This window comes from Chiroxiphia lanceolata, chromosome 9 (genome assembly GCF_009829145.1).
Source record: "Chiroxiphia lanceolata isolate bChiLan1 chromosome 9, bChiLan1.pri, whole genome shotgun sequence".
Lineage (NCBI taxonomy): Eukaryota > Metazoa > Chordata > Aves > Passeriformes > Pipridae > Chiroxiphia > Chiroxiphia lanceolata.
In genome coordinates, this window is record NC_045645.1 from 15,210,978 (window position 1) to 15,227,747 (window position 16,770).

Here is a 16,770-nt window from a genome sequence, read left to right on the forward strand (position 1 = left end):
CATATAAAAAGATAGATGAAGACTGTCGTTCTTCTGCATAGAGAAAGTGAAATGTCCATTCCCCCTCAAATTCCCGAGGCTTTATAAATAAGCATTTGCATTTGTTCTTTGATAAAGCAACCACAGAAAAAATAGCTGAGGGAGTTGATTGCATAAGCCTTAATGGTTGGAAGATGAGTTCCTCAGGCCTCTCACTGCTTTCTGGCCTCAGAGTGTTCTCATTCGAGTCTATTAAAAGCTACCTAAAAAAACTTGAAAAGCTTCTGAAACTGCTGGTGGGGTTTTTTGTGTGTGTGGAACTAGCACTACTTCTTTACCTCCGGTGCACCTGGTTAACCATCAAGAGTGCCTGGTGTTCTTTCATTGTGCTGTACAGGGGTATATTTTTCTAGTCCCTAAGATGGTTTTCCACCTTTTTTTTAATGTTTTTTTGGCTGTTTTTATTTTAACTTCACTTGCTAGAATTATGGTTGTGTTTTAATAGTGCTTTTCAGTAAAGCCTGAGACTCCTTCTCTCCAGTTTGGGTTAACAGGCAAGTTCTTATTCAGCTGCATAATGTAAAATAAAGGTAGAACGTTGTTAGTTCTTAATGACTAGCCTTATTAACTGTGTCCAGACATATATTGCAGAATTCTGATGCCCTTCCCAAGGGTAAGTTCAAGATAGCTGTGAGCTGCCAGGTTTACTTTATGTAGACTATTCCCAGCTCTCACCAAAATAACATAGACTTTTTGACTTTTTTTTGCAACTGTATGTGTCTGTATGTATGAATAAGGAATTCTGGATTCGATGTTGGCTCTTTAGTAGAGTGTGGAATAATACAACATACTCTAATTGATAGCCAACTTGTACATTATTTCTTCTTTCCAATTCCTTTCCTTCCTCCCCATGTTTAATGCACTTTGACCTCCTGAATTCATGACATAAACTGGGGAATTAAGAATGTTGTCTTGATTGTACTTGAAGCCCTAACTGTTGTAGCTTGGAGTAATTAACAGTAAGGCCCTTCATTATTATGACTCAGATGACATCTGTACCTTACCTCCCTTACGCCCCATTCCTTTTGGATGGTATGTTCAGCAGCTGTAATCTGACACTGGATTTTTCCTATAACTTTCTATAATGATCTCTGTATTGTGCTTTAATAGCATTAATATTCACTTTTTAAGTCCTAGCAATGAAGCAAAAGGTTCTGATTAAGTATAATCCAAGACAATACTGTGTGTTTCAAACTAATTGTATTGGTTGCAACAGCTGATACTACTTTGCCCTTAAACTAAGGGAACAGTTTATTTTCATACTATTCTGATGTTATGCACCTTGACCTTTGCAAGTCGAGTAACTTTCATATCTGAATGGAATAAGCAATGTGTTTGCTATTCTAGCCAAGACAGTTCATTACAGCTTATAATGGGAAAGCTTAATACATTTTTGGCCCGTGATACTATAATCAGTTCTTCTTACAAATCTGTGAAGCTTGATAGAGCTTCAATGCCTTCCACTGATATTCAGCCAAAAATAAGAATTCAAACCTAGGAAGTCTTGATTTTTAACTGTAACTGAAAGATGTGTATTCTTTGCTGGGTAGTTTATTGGTTTTGATCCAGCATTGTGTGCTTAAAGGTGAAAACATAGTCTTATTTATGCCTATCTTATAGATAAGGGACTTGAAAAAATTATGAATTAAAAATAGATTGCTGTGTCATAGGCATTACATGGATGCCTCTGTTTTTTTCAGTGATTTGATGTTGGCTAATGGAAAATGTTAAGCATATTTCCTCCTTTTCTTTTTATATAAGTTTCTGACAGGAAATCTGTAGCTAAATATCATTTTATGATTTCCATCTGTTCATGTATAATAGTGTCTTATAATGCAGTCCAGATTGCTGCCCAATAGAAATGTCCTATAGCAGGAGATAGGCTTTCAAGTGATTGTTGTACATACTAATTATTTTTTAAATGAGTACTTCATTTAATTTTGAAGACATGTAACTCATTTTCAAGACAGCTTCCTCGATGCAAAAATTCCCATTAATTAACTAAGATAGTACCTCATTTTTCTACTGCCAATATTTTTTAAAAGAAAGTTTTGAATAGTTTACTACCATGGTAAAATAAGAAAATAAAATTCACCCTTAGATTCAGGAAAACAGAAAACTGTTGCTGAAATGTTTCTTGGTAGCAAACTTCTGTGATCTCTCCGGTGTGGTTCCCAGCTAGCGAGGACTAAATTAAAGAGCATTTGTGGTAACAGATATAATTTTAATTTTAACAACTCAGACTATTTCCTCAAGTATTTAGAGTAATTGGTAAAACTGTTAAAACATTAGCTTTTTGAAAGATGTATGTCAGCATATGTTTTACAGTGAAGGTTTCTGTCTTTCCCAGCTGGGAAGAAAGACTTGGTAATGGGAACCAGGTGTATCTGTATGGTGGGAAAACAAGAAGCCAAATTAAAAAACCTTACCTCTGTTATTCGTGCTCTTCATCACGTCTCAGTCTTGATTTTTGCACAACTGACTGTAAATCATTGCAGGGGAGTTGGACTAGATGACCTTTAAGGCCCCTTCCAAACCAGACTGTTTTATAATTCTATGATAAATGGTAAATTAATATTGCTTTTCTTCATAAGCTTTGCAATCAAGTTGCCTTTAAATATCTGTACTGCCTGAGAGTATCCTGCTTTCACAAATAATGATAATCTGAATAATAAAATTAACATGACAATAATTTTAATATTTATCAGTTTAGAACTAGTTTAAGGACAACTATATTGTGTGTCAAATGAGCCAGGATACTGCTTGTGACTTACAAATTGGGCTGAAAGTGCCTCTGAGAGGGAGAACTGTGCTCCCCTGGTGAGATTTAGCTTTATAATAGCCTAAATAATTATTATCAAGGGCTCTCACTTCCTAAAACGAAATGTATTTCACATCCATATTGAATTTCCTTTCACCAAGACAGTTTGTTACAGACGTTTTAGTGTCATGAGTGTGAACTTCTGTGGGGTTTGCAGCTCAGTTGTTATCAATTCCAAAATACTCTCTATAGATAAGCTAATTTGCCATAGTTTGTTCCCCACGGCTGTGTGCTTTGCACAGATGACCCTTTGCAGAGGAGGTGGTAGTAGTCCATCTGAAGTTCAGAAGTTGGAACTAGTCATGTATGTAGTCATGAGGGAGCGTGGATCTATCGTTTTGGAAAATGAAAGCCGTTGGATTCAGATGCTTTTTTAATGAATATACTGGATGAGTTAGTATCTGGGCTGAAAGCAGGGATTGTTCTCAAATGCTTATATCCACAACAGATGTGCAGAGACAGCTAGTCTGACTCCCACGGCTCTGCTGGGCCAGACAGCGCCATTAAACTTGTGTCAATTACCCCATTGCCAGTCCCATCACAGCGCCCGTGACAGCTTCCCTCTGATGGCAGGAGAGACGTCTGCTGTGCTCTGATGCACAGTCATCTTTTCCTCCTCGGAGAGAAACAGCCTGAAACTCCTTTACTTCAAAGATGTTGAAAGTCATGATTTGAAAACAAAACCCCACAGTACCTAAACCAGCCCTTTTCCACTCTCTGAGCAGTTGGAAGGCACGAAAGCAGAATAGAGCTGTGGCAGCTCAGCACTTTTTTGTTCAGCAGGAAATGTTATATTTTGAAATAAACCATACTATATACAATTGTAAATACAGTTTTTAGAAGTTAATATATTACAGAAATTGTACCTCAGCTGAAGAACAGGTTAAAGTAGTTTATGAGGCATACAAAATTATTGAAGTTCCATATACTTCTTAAACACCACATGTAAAATCAAGTGAAATTTGTACTACCTGATGAGTTTGCAGGCTTCCAACATTGACTACAAAGGGGGGCCTCTTCTGTAGCCTCTGGAAGAACTGGCTTTTATTTTAACCAAATTATCATGAGGATAATTTGTCCACATTTGGTAAGACAGAGGGTAGGCCACTTGAACAGAATAACCTTTTTTAAATCTAACACAATTTTCCTGAAAAAATAGCAATATGTATCTACTGAAGTACAGCTCTGTATCTTGCTTGAGGGTTCTCTTTATCTTCTCAGTTGGCCATAGGCGAGTAGTGTTCAGAGATGTGAAGTCCTAATCTACAACGATTTCGATACAGAATTTTCTTTTGATGAAAAGTGACCCATTTTCTCATTGATAGTGTGATGTTTGAAACATAGTGAGAATTTTTACCCTAGTCAATTTTAATCCTGCAAATTGATGTCAGCCCATGATATCCTCGCCTTCCTGAGAAGATAGCGTGTTATGAACTAGGTGTCAAAAGAGGTGTGAAAATATTTTGAGGTAGCTGTTCAGAAACTAAGAGAAGTTACTTTTATCTGGGAATATAAAAGTAATAAGACTTCAGATGTTATTTTAATATGAGCAAGGGAGATATGTGTTTACAACTTACCAAAGTTGGAGCCAAAGTGTTTCTGTCTTTTGAAGGATAAACCGTGACTTCAAAAAGAAAAAAAAAATTGATGGAGTGGATCTAGAGCAGTGACTGAGGAGATGAAGGGTGAGAGTATGCACATTCTCAGTGTTTACTTGTCATGGAGCTTCCTTTGCACCACGTGATACTATAAAGAACTATTGCCTCTTGGCTTTCCTCCCTCCTTTGTTCCCAAACTTTATCGGAATTGTTCCTGCCAAATATGCTGTCTTCCGAGTCTACCCATGTTGGTAGATGAGTAGTTCCCTCTCTAATCACTGCAAATAAATTTGCTGAGTGTCATGAGTCAAAGTTTATTTTGTTTTACTTTATTTTATTCCTTATGAAACAATGTTTCAGAGAGTCTGTTTCATGACAAAGAAGTCCTTTTCATGGTTTCCTCTGCTCACTCACTTTGAAGAGGAACATGTGTGTGACATGTTTCTGGAAGGTAATGTGTCATCTCCCTGGAAACAGAATTCACCAGTGGTATCTTTTGCTTTGAAGTATCCAGGATAAGTAAGCTATTTCTTATAAAACGAGGATAAATAATCTATTTCTTATAAAAAACTGTATCAGTCGTTATGTCCTCCCACAGAAGTTTATAATAGAGTTGTTGTTGTTGTAGCCCCTCCCCCCATTAATGACTTGGATTAAAATATCTTTCAGACTTAACATTCTAAAGTAGTAACTTCCATTTCATATAGCAAAAAGAAAGACTTATTTGTTTTTTCATGCATACTTTATTTGAATTACCAACAGATATTAAAAAATAGATAATCTTACATGGTTACAGCTTGTTAACATAAAAATGAACTTTTGAACCTTACTATTCATGTACACAAAAATAGTAATTGAGACTAATGGAATTTGAGGATGGAGACTTAATGCAACAGCAAGGGAAATTTAAATTGTATATATGGAAACCATCTGTAGTCACTGGAGATTTAAACCAAAGGCAGCTCAAGAGAATTTGCGTTCATGTATGGAGATGTGAAGAACAGAGAGTAAAAATTTGTTTTAGATTAATTCAGTAGTTTTAATACTGTCATAGAAAGGAAGTGTTACAGTTGTACAGCTTCCCTGGAGAAAGCTGAGTTCAGACCAATACCTACACCTCTGGTGAGGGCACAGAGTCCTCAGTATCACAGACCTTCTTTCTTTGGAAACATTGGCTATGAGGTTTCCACAAATCTTCAAAACATAGTTTTAGCATGGCTACTCATGTCTGTGCTGACCATGTAATATATTGTTTAAAATCAAGTTAAAATATCATCACTGGCTCAGTATTGACAGTTGAAAACACTTCTCTGAATGGCAGCAAAAGGATTATTCCTTTACAGAGCTCTACTGGTTTCAGCCTTATTAGAAATGGGTTAATGCTAGATTTTAGACTATTGACTATTGTTGGAAGCAGATTACTTGGCTTGTATAAAATAAAATCTGACAATTTAAAGTCTTAATGTCTGCAAAAGATAATCTGACCAAATATGTGGGTGTTCCTAATGTTTGATTTGGAGTGGTTTGCTTTTGTTTGTTTTTTTTTTTCAAAACCAGTCAACTCTTTATATACTGTGCAGTTCTACACCAACCGCTAATAAAACAGTACATAAAACAAAATTAACTTTCTTATCATTTTTAATGAATTTGAAATACTAAAAGAGAATCTTGATTCCTTTCTTTCTCTGGGCTTACTGGGGGGAATCTCTAGGAATTCTTTTTGACTTTTATTTCAGTGGCATTGCATTACCCAGAATAACATTCTACAATTTTGACTTTTAGAAAGTTCAGTGATGATACACCTTCTGATAATGAATAATTATGGTGTCTTTTAGTCAGGAAGCATTGTTAGAGATTGATGAATACAGATCTCTTGTATCCCTTACTACTGTGGGAACAAAGTTCTGAGCAAGGGGCTGGAATTGTTTTTACCTTTTTACAACAGCTACCTAAGATGCAGTGAGGGAAATGTTTGCCTGTTTATTCTCATCAAATTTTCATCAAATAGTCCTTATCGAAAAAAATGCTGATTTGCGGAAAGACCGGAATACTTCTCGTGCATGTAAGAAAGGAATTCTTTTTAATTAAAAAGATTAATCCAGTGTAAATCAGGATTAACACCAAAATGCTTTCAATGAGCAGCTGGCTCTCCTACCAGTGGGAATCTTTTTGTGCCAAACCACCTCACTACACACCTCACCAACCCTGGACTGTTTGTTTTACCAGCACAAGGAGCTCCATATCACACTGACATGAAACTAGATCAAGCTTTTGCTTGTATAATTTTGATTTTGCTAATCAATGTCTGCTGCAAAGAGATTTACAGTAGTGTTGTTGGTATGCAAGTATTTGAAGAGGGAATGATTGCCATTGTCCCTTAGCATGGAGAAGGCAGAAGGTTTGTATTAGCTGCTAGTTGTGTCACAATGATACATGATTTCAAACTCATCTTGAGGATTTCATCTGGGCTTCTCTCATGAAAGCTCAACTGAACTTCCAGGGTAGAGCGTGGGAGGAGAGTATGTGTTGAGAGGACTTGCAGGCTTTCCACTGTAATATTCCCTATGTGGACTCTTTTAGTCCACTGGACCACTGCTCCTTTGAATCCTCTGAAAATCAGAGGGGAAGAGGTCCCTTTAAAGCAGGTAATTCTTTTATTCAGAAAGAAACCAGGTTGATAATGCCTGTATTTGTTTTCCTAGTTCTGCCTAAGAATAGCTTGGACTCAAGGTGTGAAGAGGTGTAGGGTATACCAAGAAGAGTTTTCCAGAGGTTGTTTACAAACTATTTAATTTAGTGTTTGTTGTAGCATTTAGTTAAGAAAGAGGAGCGGGTTGTACTTTCATTTACTTAAAATGGCTTTGATGTTCCTGAAATGTAATTTTTAAATAGTTTGTATGTTTTTAGAGATTATCTTTATTCATGCCTATCTTTTTCATCTCCATCTCAGATGAGATCTTTAGGCTGCAAGCCTTAGATTGGAATAAAAGATAAAATGGCATTTTTTTATGTATGTTGATAGTTAAGCTACATGAACTAGCAAATATCTTGATTAACAATTCTCATATTTGAGGTAAGAATAAAACATACTTTGATTTATACCTAAAGCAACCAGGGTATGCTTCTTAAATGAAGCTAAGAGCAAGATAAATAATTTTCTTAAAGAAAACAAAAAATATAATCAAGAGCTTATCTAGTCAGTATTTAAAAAATGTGATTAAAATTAATTCTGTTATGACTTAACAACAGTGGGATTCATTTAGCATGCAGGCTTGTTTTGATTTTTTTCAGAGGACTTTACACAAACTCCTGTAGCTACATGAGGGTTAGAAATCATATTTACCACTGTAAATGCTTAATCTGTACATAGCCAATGTTAATTAAGCAAATACCACTCTGTATCTGTTGGTACTACACAGAGTTCTCATAAGGTTATTCTTGGTACTCTTAACTTCCTAAGATTCCTAGTAAAATATTTAGCTCTTCTACCTTAACCACTTCGGTTGCTGTTCTGATCAGAAGGCAGTGCTGTTTGCTGTCTTCCTTTTTTTGACTACTAGACCAGATGGCAATAGCTTGTTTTCCAGATTAGATTAGTTTAGCCAAGAAGTGTGAAGACAAGCGGGGGTATAAGTGTAATATGTTGCAAATAACAGTATATTTTAGCAATTAGTTTTATTAAACATGACGGGGACTTACTGTAATATAGCATTGGCCATACATACAGATCTTTCAATGATTTTAACAGATAGTTTAGTGGTACTTTTTGCTATTTTGCTAGCCAGTACCCTTTTAAAAAATGTAAGTGATTGTATGGCTGGAGAGAGCTTATATAATACTATAAATAACATATATATAAATAACAAACCAGTTTCCAGAGTGCCTTACTAAATGGAGTCAGACCTTCTATATTGATCTTGTTTTCTTTCACTGTTTGAATTGGATTTTGCTTGAAGGACTGACATGCACATTTGTGTAGTGGAATGCTTGTGACAACTGTATTCATGTGTAAAACAGTTCCATTAACTTTTCCTGCAAACACTGAAGACCTGCATTATGATAGTAAGGCACTATAAGTAAGGGCAAACCCTGCTGTTGTATACTTATTATTTAGAGAACAAATCCCTGATTTGCAAGTATTTTTCATTGTTTATCATAGTCACAGTGCTTCTTAACAGTTTACTGGCAGTTTTGGGGTTCTGAAAAGCCACGAGCCTTTTCCTTGTGTGATTACATCCTTCTCTTTACAGCTTTCTGTTATTCCAGTTTACTTGTCCTAAAGAAACATGAAATTGCAAGTGACTGGGAGGAAAAAAAGATGAATGGTGACTGTTGTGTTTGCCCTCATGCTAAATCATCAACTTGAAGTCAACACTTGGGTCAAGCAAAACAGATAAGTTCAAAGTTGGAGAGTTTATGGAACTGTTCAACATATGCTTATTTTTAAATGTACTCCTACACCATGTTGCTTTAAGTGCTTTTGTAAATTTTTATGTAACTTTATAATTAGTATTACATGCAGTATTCAGGAGACATAGTAGTGATACTGTAGTTGGAGCTGAAGATTTAAGTATGCACCTTTTATTTTCAAGCATTTACAAGTTTTTAAAAATTTCATATTTGGTGGAATTAAAACCTTTTTTTCCCCCCCCCTCTTTTATTAGATGTTGTTATACCAAAATTTCTGCTATAAACCATATTATTTCTGGGAGTAATCATGCTTATTGGGGTAGCTGAGCTTTGATCTATATATGCAATTCATCTGATCTGTGACTTTCCATAGGATTTTGTTTAGTTTTGCCCTTTATGGGACAACTTGAGATGTAGACCCTTATCTGTCTTATATATCATGTAACTGAAAGACAGATTGACTTTATAGTACACGCATGGTATGATGGGAGAAAAATATGTAAGGCTGTATGTTAACTGTAGTCTAAAAAGAAAAAAAGAAAGAAAACAGATTAAAAAAGCAAATACTTGCTAAGAGCCTAATCATTAAATACTCTCTTCATAAATGCAGTTGATCAACAAAAAAATTTGCAGAAATAAGAGAAATGCAGGCTCTGATTTTAAAAACAGGTTGAAGGTCTATGTGGGATGGTGATTTCACTGTTCAGTAAACCCTTTTTGTCTTAGTTTATAATCAAACCCTTGACGATATTACTCACTAATCAGTATGTTTCTACTTACACGTTCAAAATAAAACCCTGGCAAAAATGCTGCCTTGAAATAAAGCGACAAATATCAAATGGTAGTGGAACTGTAGCAGGTTTTTTAGTGTCGCTAATTCTAATTTTCAGACAGCTGCTGCATTAGTTTTCAGTTAATGATCTCAGTGCTTCCTTGGTGGTCTGTATTGGGGGGGGGGGGGGGCAGGGCGGGCTTGTTTTTCCTTTTAACTAGTTCCAGTGAGCATTTGTCGAAGTTTAAAGTTTGGAGTTTGAAAACAGTTCTCTTCTGTCCTGAAAGTGCATTAACCACTATTAAAGAAAATGATTTGGCAATGTTAGTGACTTTTGATTGGTCACAAAACTACTGGGCTTTATTACAGAAGATCTTTTATACCTGTATCTTTTCATGCATTACTGGAAAAAAACCAAGCTGGCATACAATTTCTAAAATTAGTCATTAGAATTTTCTGCAACTAAGGCAATTGAATTCTTAGAGGGGGAAGAAAAACATGGGTTTTTTTGACCTGACTGGAAAACCTTAAAATTACTTTTCTGATATTATTTTAAGTTTTTTACTTCATTTTCATCCTTTTATGGGCTTTGTACAGGATCTTCACTTGCTGTGGGTCAGAACTGGGCTCAGAGCAAGTATGTGCTAAGGCTGTCCTGGAATTTGAGGAGTTTTTAAAGACAATGTTAAATTAAAGGTTTTAGCAGATATTTCATTTAACAGATTTTTAGTCATAGCTGATTAAAGACAGCTAGATGTGCAAATGAGACCAGCAGTCTTTTTTGTCAGAAATGCAAATAGCTAAAATCCCTTAATTGTTAAGACATTTTTATTTAGGTAAGTTGTTCTGAGCTACAAAGATAAGTATCTAAGAAAAGAAGAAAGCAAAATACCCAAGTTATTCTTTTAACCAGAATAAATTATGGCTATTGCATATGACATTAGCAGTGATTTCCAGAAGTGTGGTTCCCTGAATAGTATCTTTTAACCAAAATTTCTGAAGCTGTGAAGTGATTTGGAGTAGTTTGGGGGAGGGGGTGGGAATGCTATAGGACCATCTACCCTCTGTCCAAGTGTTCTTGCTACCATCAGGTTTCACTGATGCCTGAAAAAAATTAACTGAAATTGCAGGTTCGTTTCTTACAAATCCTTTTCTTATATTTGCCAAAAAATATGTGTTGGTCTTTAAGTGAAGCTGCTAAAGAACCAGTGGTAGTTCTGCTGTTAGTAAGACTTCAAACTAGAGCAGTATAGAGTTATTATTTGTAAAGGTCTTTGAAATCAGAGTTAGAATGTTAAGAGTAATACTGATACCTTGCACAAATTTAACTTTTTATTAATTCAGTCTATATTTTTCCTTCAGTTTTAATGGAGTATAATGACACAAATCCTCCATGGCCGTAAATTGTCATAGCACCATTGATTCTTTCTCTTTTCCTCTCCATCCCTGAAGTATTGATATCCACATACAGGAGCACTCTGGTTTGTAAGTCATGTGCTGCTAAACAGCTCCCAGAGGAGGCCACATTTCAGTGAGGGATGAAGGCTGTGTGTATATGGTGGGTGTATATCATTTGAAAATGATTCAGAACATTAACTTTGCTGCATAATTATGGTTCAGTTTTAAGCTGCTGTTCAGTTTTCATTCTTCATCAGAGGAGAATGGAGTCAGTAGTGACTAGGTTTTCAGTCCTGCCTGGGTTCAGTATTTAGGCCGATCATGTGTTTAATGCATCTTTTGGGCAAGGAAACAGCTTGAGAGGCTGCTCACTGCCTCAGGCTACCAGCTGCTTGCCTAATTGGCCTGGGAGCACAGTGGAAAGAAATCTGAGACACCAAGTCAGCTGGCTTCAGTGTTGTTCCCAACTGGAAGAAACCTGCTTATCGGGTTAAAGTGGCATCCAGTGTTACTATTGGTCATCCCTACAATTTGGTCAGGGATGGTGCTGTCAACACGAGCTGTCCAGTTCCTTCACATCAAGTCAGTGTGAGTGAAGTTTGAGTCCACATCTTCTTTTGCTGGGCAATATTTGAAGGCTGCTGAGCTAAAACTTATTTAAAAACTGAGTCTTTCCTCATCCGAGTGGGAGGTTTCACAAGGAATTATGGCAGGCACATAAGACACATTGAAGAGAGCCTAAATAATATCCGTAGATACATACAGAAGGAAAATAGATGTAGAGGACAAAGAGCATAGTTTGGGGAAGTAGAGCAGTATACTTAGAAGTATTCTTCCAGTTACTCAGTGAACTTGACTTTGACAGCCAGCGAGGCTCAAAATGTATCTTTCATCAAGAGTGGTAAGTGCTAAGTTACAGGGTAAAGAAGAGTTTCTGATTTTGATAGATTTCTTTGTTCAGAAATCCCTGGAGATTTTTATGCTTATGTGAAAAATGTGAGGAATTTGAAATGTTTGGTTTTGTTAATCTTTAAGCTGTTAAAATCCATGTCACACTATTTTCTTTGGGAAGAATATATTTTGTATGCAGTTAACACTTGGATTTGAAGTAAATGCTAATAAGCTTGTTTTACCTGAGACATTCATCTGTTTGAATGTGCAAGGAATGTAGACTAATAACTGCTTATGATCACAGTCATTTGTTTCTATAATTATTTAAATATTGTTCAGTTGGGTGATTTGTTTCTGTAATTATGTAAACATTATTCAGTTAGGTTTTCAAATATTTTTGTAGGTATGTTTGGGTCCAATGTATTTTCACAGGTGATTCTACTAGTTGAGATCCTAACAAAATAGGACTAAGTGGTCCAACTTGGCCTGTCCATTTCTTTCCAGGTATTTTTAGTAACTTTTGAGCTTGTTGAGAAACTGCTTTGACTTGAAAGGGCAGCAATCTCGAAGTGGTGGTATACAGATTGAATGTTGCTATTAGTGCTTCTGTTGAAGGAGAAGACATAACTTGCCCATTATATGTTATTATCCGGTAGTATCTGACTGGCAAACCACTTTATTGCTAGCCATGACATTTTCTGGTTTATTGCTACAAGAGGATGGCCCAAGAAAAGTAAGTCATAGGAAGATGCTAAGTTACAGATGGGATAAAGGAAGATTTAGCAGGTCGTATAGACAAATAGGTGGGAAAACAAACTTGTTCTGCTGTTTACAAAGCAGCTACTTCAGCCAGCTAAAGACTTTCTGCAAGTAATTCATCTGCTGATAAATAATCAGTGTAGCAACTGTTATTACGCTGATCATATGTGGTACTGTCTGTGTGTAAACTGTCCTTGCAGTTGATGAATGTTTGCTTGTAGGACAACTGCAGATGACAGAACAGAGTTTTTCCCAACTGTATAGTAATTATATTGTTTATTACAGTGAACTCAAACCAGCAGTAATAAAAAAGTGTGAGACAATATTTTATGCCTTAAAATTATCCTGTATGAAAATCTGTCTCGTACTCAAAATATCACTTGCTTAAATGCTGCTTATCTGTTTAAATGGATGTAGTTATATAGTGTCAAATTTAGTGTGGAGGGTCTTAACCCTGTTTAAGCATTTAGCTCATAATAATTTTGCAGAGATGTTTTTCTTACAAAATGAAATTTAAATAGAATGCATTGAAAGCAGTGAGTTTATAGGGCATTTGTCCACAGGATCTCTGATAGGAAACAAATCACTTATCCTGATTTATTTTTTTAATTGATTTCGGTGAAACCAGTCCAACCTTATGTAGACAGGTTCTGTAATCACAGTTAAGTTTGCAGGGCTGTCATCTAAGAAGATGTTTGGTAAAAAAAATATACTTAATAAATACTTAGTGTCTTCTTTCTTCCTGTCTTCTGCATTATTAAAGCATACATTTCATTTCTATCATACTTCTAAAGACACATAAGCAGTATTCATTTTTCAACCATTACAAGACTTTTACTTCCAAGATTATTTAAATTTTATAGAAATGAAGTAGTTAAATGCCTATCAAATCCTCAAGTTCTCTAACTCCTAATTAACTGATTATCCCAAAGACTATTCTCAGATGCATGTTACCATGATTGGACCTCTTCCCCCTCCCCAAATAAATAAATAAATAAATAAGCAAATAAATAAGTAAAATCCATATGCATCAAATCACTTGTCATTTTAAGAGTTAAACTGACTTCTCAGAAAGTATCAAAAAAGCTTTCTGACTTCACAGGAAAAACTGCTAACTATTTGTGACTGGGAAAAAATTTGTACAGAACTTGCAATTTTCTTTATTTTGTTATTAATAGACTAGAATGAAATAGGCCTTCAGGGTGGCTGTCCAGGTTAGACACTTCCAGGTACTTCATCCCTTTCTCAAGTAACTTTAGCTTCCCTTGCACTTCAGCAGTTTATACCATTCACTTCATCTCAGCTTTTGTTCTTTAAGTATTGCAGTTATTTCAGAAAGGTAATTTCAGTGCTTCATCATAAAGATTAGTTTTCATTTTAGTTTGAAATTTAAAGGCTCCTTATTCTTGTATCATAGGACTGTCTGTGTACTTCATGCTTGTGAAGGTTGTGTTCCTTGCATGAGTTCTTGCTTTCCCCCCTCGCCATGGGAAGTTGAAGGAGGTAGGATGCAATAGCCTTTCTGCTAATTGCATCCAATCATACAGCTTTTATATCTTATGCATGGTCTTTAAAGTGCACTTATCATACTAATTCTTGAATCATCATGGTTTAAAATACCTCATTAGAGGAAGACTTCTCTCAATCCTCTTGCAAATCATGTCTGTTTCTTGTGAATGTTTCCTTCTTCCATGTAGAAGGGGAAGCTTCCCTCTGTGCCAGCCAGCCTCGTCAGCGCTGGGGTTCTGTGCAGCTATGATTCAAATCTAGCTTAGATCTACTACTCTGGTGTGGAAAATACCAATTAAATTTGTTTCATTTCAGCCTCTCTAGATGGTATTCAATATCTATGTAGCCTTGGGCAGCCACATGGTTATGTCCCCTACCAAATGCTTCCTCTAATCTGTTACTGGCAGAAAGTTGCCAGCCCCATTTTGTTGTAGCCATCTTCAGATACATGAAACCTGAATCTGTTGCCTCATCTTTTTCCAAAATAGGACATTTGCCAGCAGTGATGAGAGAGGTAGTAAATGAGAAAGGAAGGAGCAAAAACTGTGACTGATGTAGTGGGGAGCAACAGATGTCATGTGGAAAATTGAGATATACTCAATAAGCGTTTTCTACAAACATTTTTATACTGATGTAACTTAGTTATGGGGTGTGAGATATGAGCATATGAGAGACTGAGTGAGTTTAAGCTTTGAAACATTTCAGACAGATGGAAGTTTCTGGTTGAAGACAATTTATGTGGAATTACAGGCTAGTGGTGTTCACAGCTTAATGATTCTGCTTTAAAAGTGATTTTATGTTATAATTAAAGAGATGTAGTGAAAAAGAATAGAAGGAGCTGGGTTATAGAAGCAAGGGAAGTAAAGGCCAAGAGCTGCTGCTGTTAAAAGTGTGTCATTCAGAAAGAGCTATACCCTGCGTTTGAACAAAATACGGGTTACTCTTGTGTTATCAACTTCAGCTTGTACTGTTGACAAATGCAGATTTCTTTGAATATATTATTAAAGGCAATATCACCATAAATGAATGAGAAAAGATGCTTTGACATCTGTATTGCAAATCGTATTGAAGTATATACTTAGCTAGAACAGAACAAAGCTCTGTCTGAATCAGCACAGGATTTGATATTCAGCAGCATTAAAAAAAAAATGTTGTAATACTGTGAATTTTATTTTCCAAATAAGCTTTTAGCACTTGAAGCAGTGTTCAATTACTCAGAGTATTGCCCTTTGTATAAAAGGAAAGATGGTTTATTTACAAAGTACTCACCTTGCCAAAATGTCTTGTTCATAGCTTGCTTTTCCATGTTTCTTTCTTTTTGATGCATTTAAGTATTTCAGTACTCAGAGATCACTCTTCACCTTAATGTTAACTGTTTTATAAGCACTTCTTGCTTTTATTTTAGTCAACCCCATTTATTGTAATGCTTTACTCTTCGTAAAGAGTATCAATTGAAATAACAAAACAAAAGTTTCATCTGAAAGACAGTGCATCTATGCAGTTAAGGACTAAATCTCTGGTGTTAGTATTTCTACTGTTTCCAGAAAATTCATGTTCTTCAAATTGCTTGAGTTATTCCTTCTATTATAATTTTTAAATAGTTTTATTATAGAAATGATTTGGGATATTTTGGGGATGTTGCCATTTTGATAGTGCATTATAGATGTTTTTCTTTAGAGGCGATGGCTTTCTGTAACATCAGTGTGAGTCATAGAATATGGTATGTGTTCCCTAAGCAGATTGCTTTCTAGTCTTTGTGTTCTGTGTTGGACTAACTCCCCTTTTGTCTTTCATAGATTTTTATAGATTAAGTTTTGCTTCAGATGTGTCAGAAATACATGACAGCAAGTGTTGCCTTCATTGCTGAGGAGTTACTGCTTTTCACCAGATTATTTTTGTTCTAAGGTTTGAACTTCAGAATTGGTGATATTTACATAGAAATTTTGTATTTTTCATCCTTAACAGAAAGAGCTATTGCAAGGCATGAAGTCAGAGAAATAGAACAACGTCATACGGTAGATGGTCCCCGACAAGATGTGATACTGGATGAAGAAGATGATGTGGTGATTATTTACAACAGAGTACCCAAGACTGCCAGCACATCCTTCACAAATATTGCCTATGATCTTTGTGCAAAGAACAAATATCATGTTCTACATATTAATACAACCAAAAATAATCCTGTTATGTCTCTGCAAGATCAGGTAAGCTGCTGTATTTGAGATGTCTTTATGAAACAATGGGAAAGCACAAGAAAAACCTTTGCTATTGCAGACTTAGATGATGTGTTGTAATTGGCTTTTATGTCATGTTTTCCCATATAAATGAATTTTAATGTGTTCGTGTTTTCTTTGTAAAGAATTAATATTATTTCATAATAGTAGGTTTAGGTTTTCTCAGGGCTACTGGAGGTGGCAAGTATCTGTTTATTGGATAAAAACAAAGCTAAAAAGGCATACAGCTGGGGTAGAAATGACCTTTGTTGTTATAACTGTTTTGGCTGTGTAATAGTACTTGCCTGTCATCTCCATCTGCAGTGAATGCAGTCATAGGTGATTTCCTCTCTGAGTAGT

General features: G+C 35.7%; 1 protein-coding gene across 2 annotated transcripts in view; it reads left to right on the forward strand.

Annotated features, from left to right (window-relative positions):
* The window catches only part of HS2ST1 (heparan sulfate 2-O-sulfotransferase 1), a 77,126-nt gene that overhangs the window by 40,949 nt on the left and 19,407 nt on the right, over positions 1-16,770 (forward strand). For both annotated transcript variants that reach the window (XM_032696426.1, XM_032696427.1), the window contains exon 2: positions 16,163-16,401. In XM_032696426.1, the coding sequence (XP_032552317.1) occupies positions 16,163-16,401 (239 nt within the window). The remainder of the gene's footprint in view (positions 1-16,162; positions 16,402-16,770) is intronic.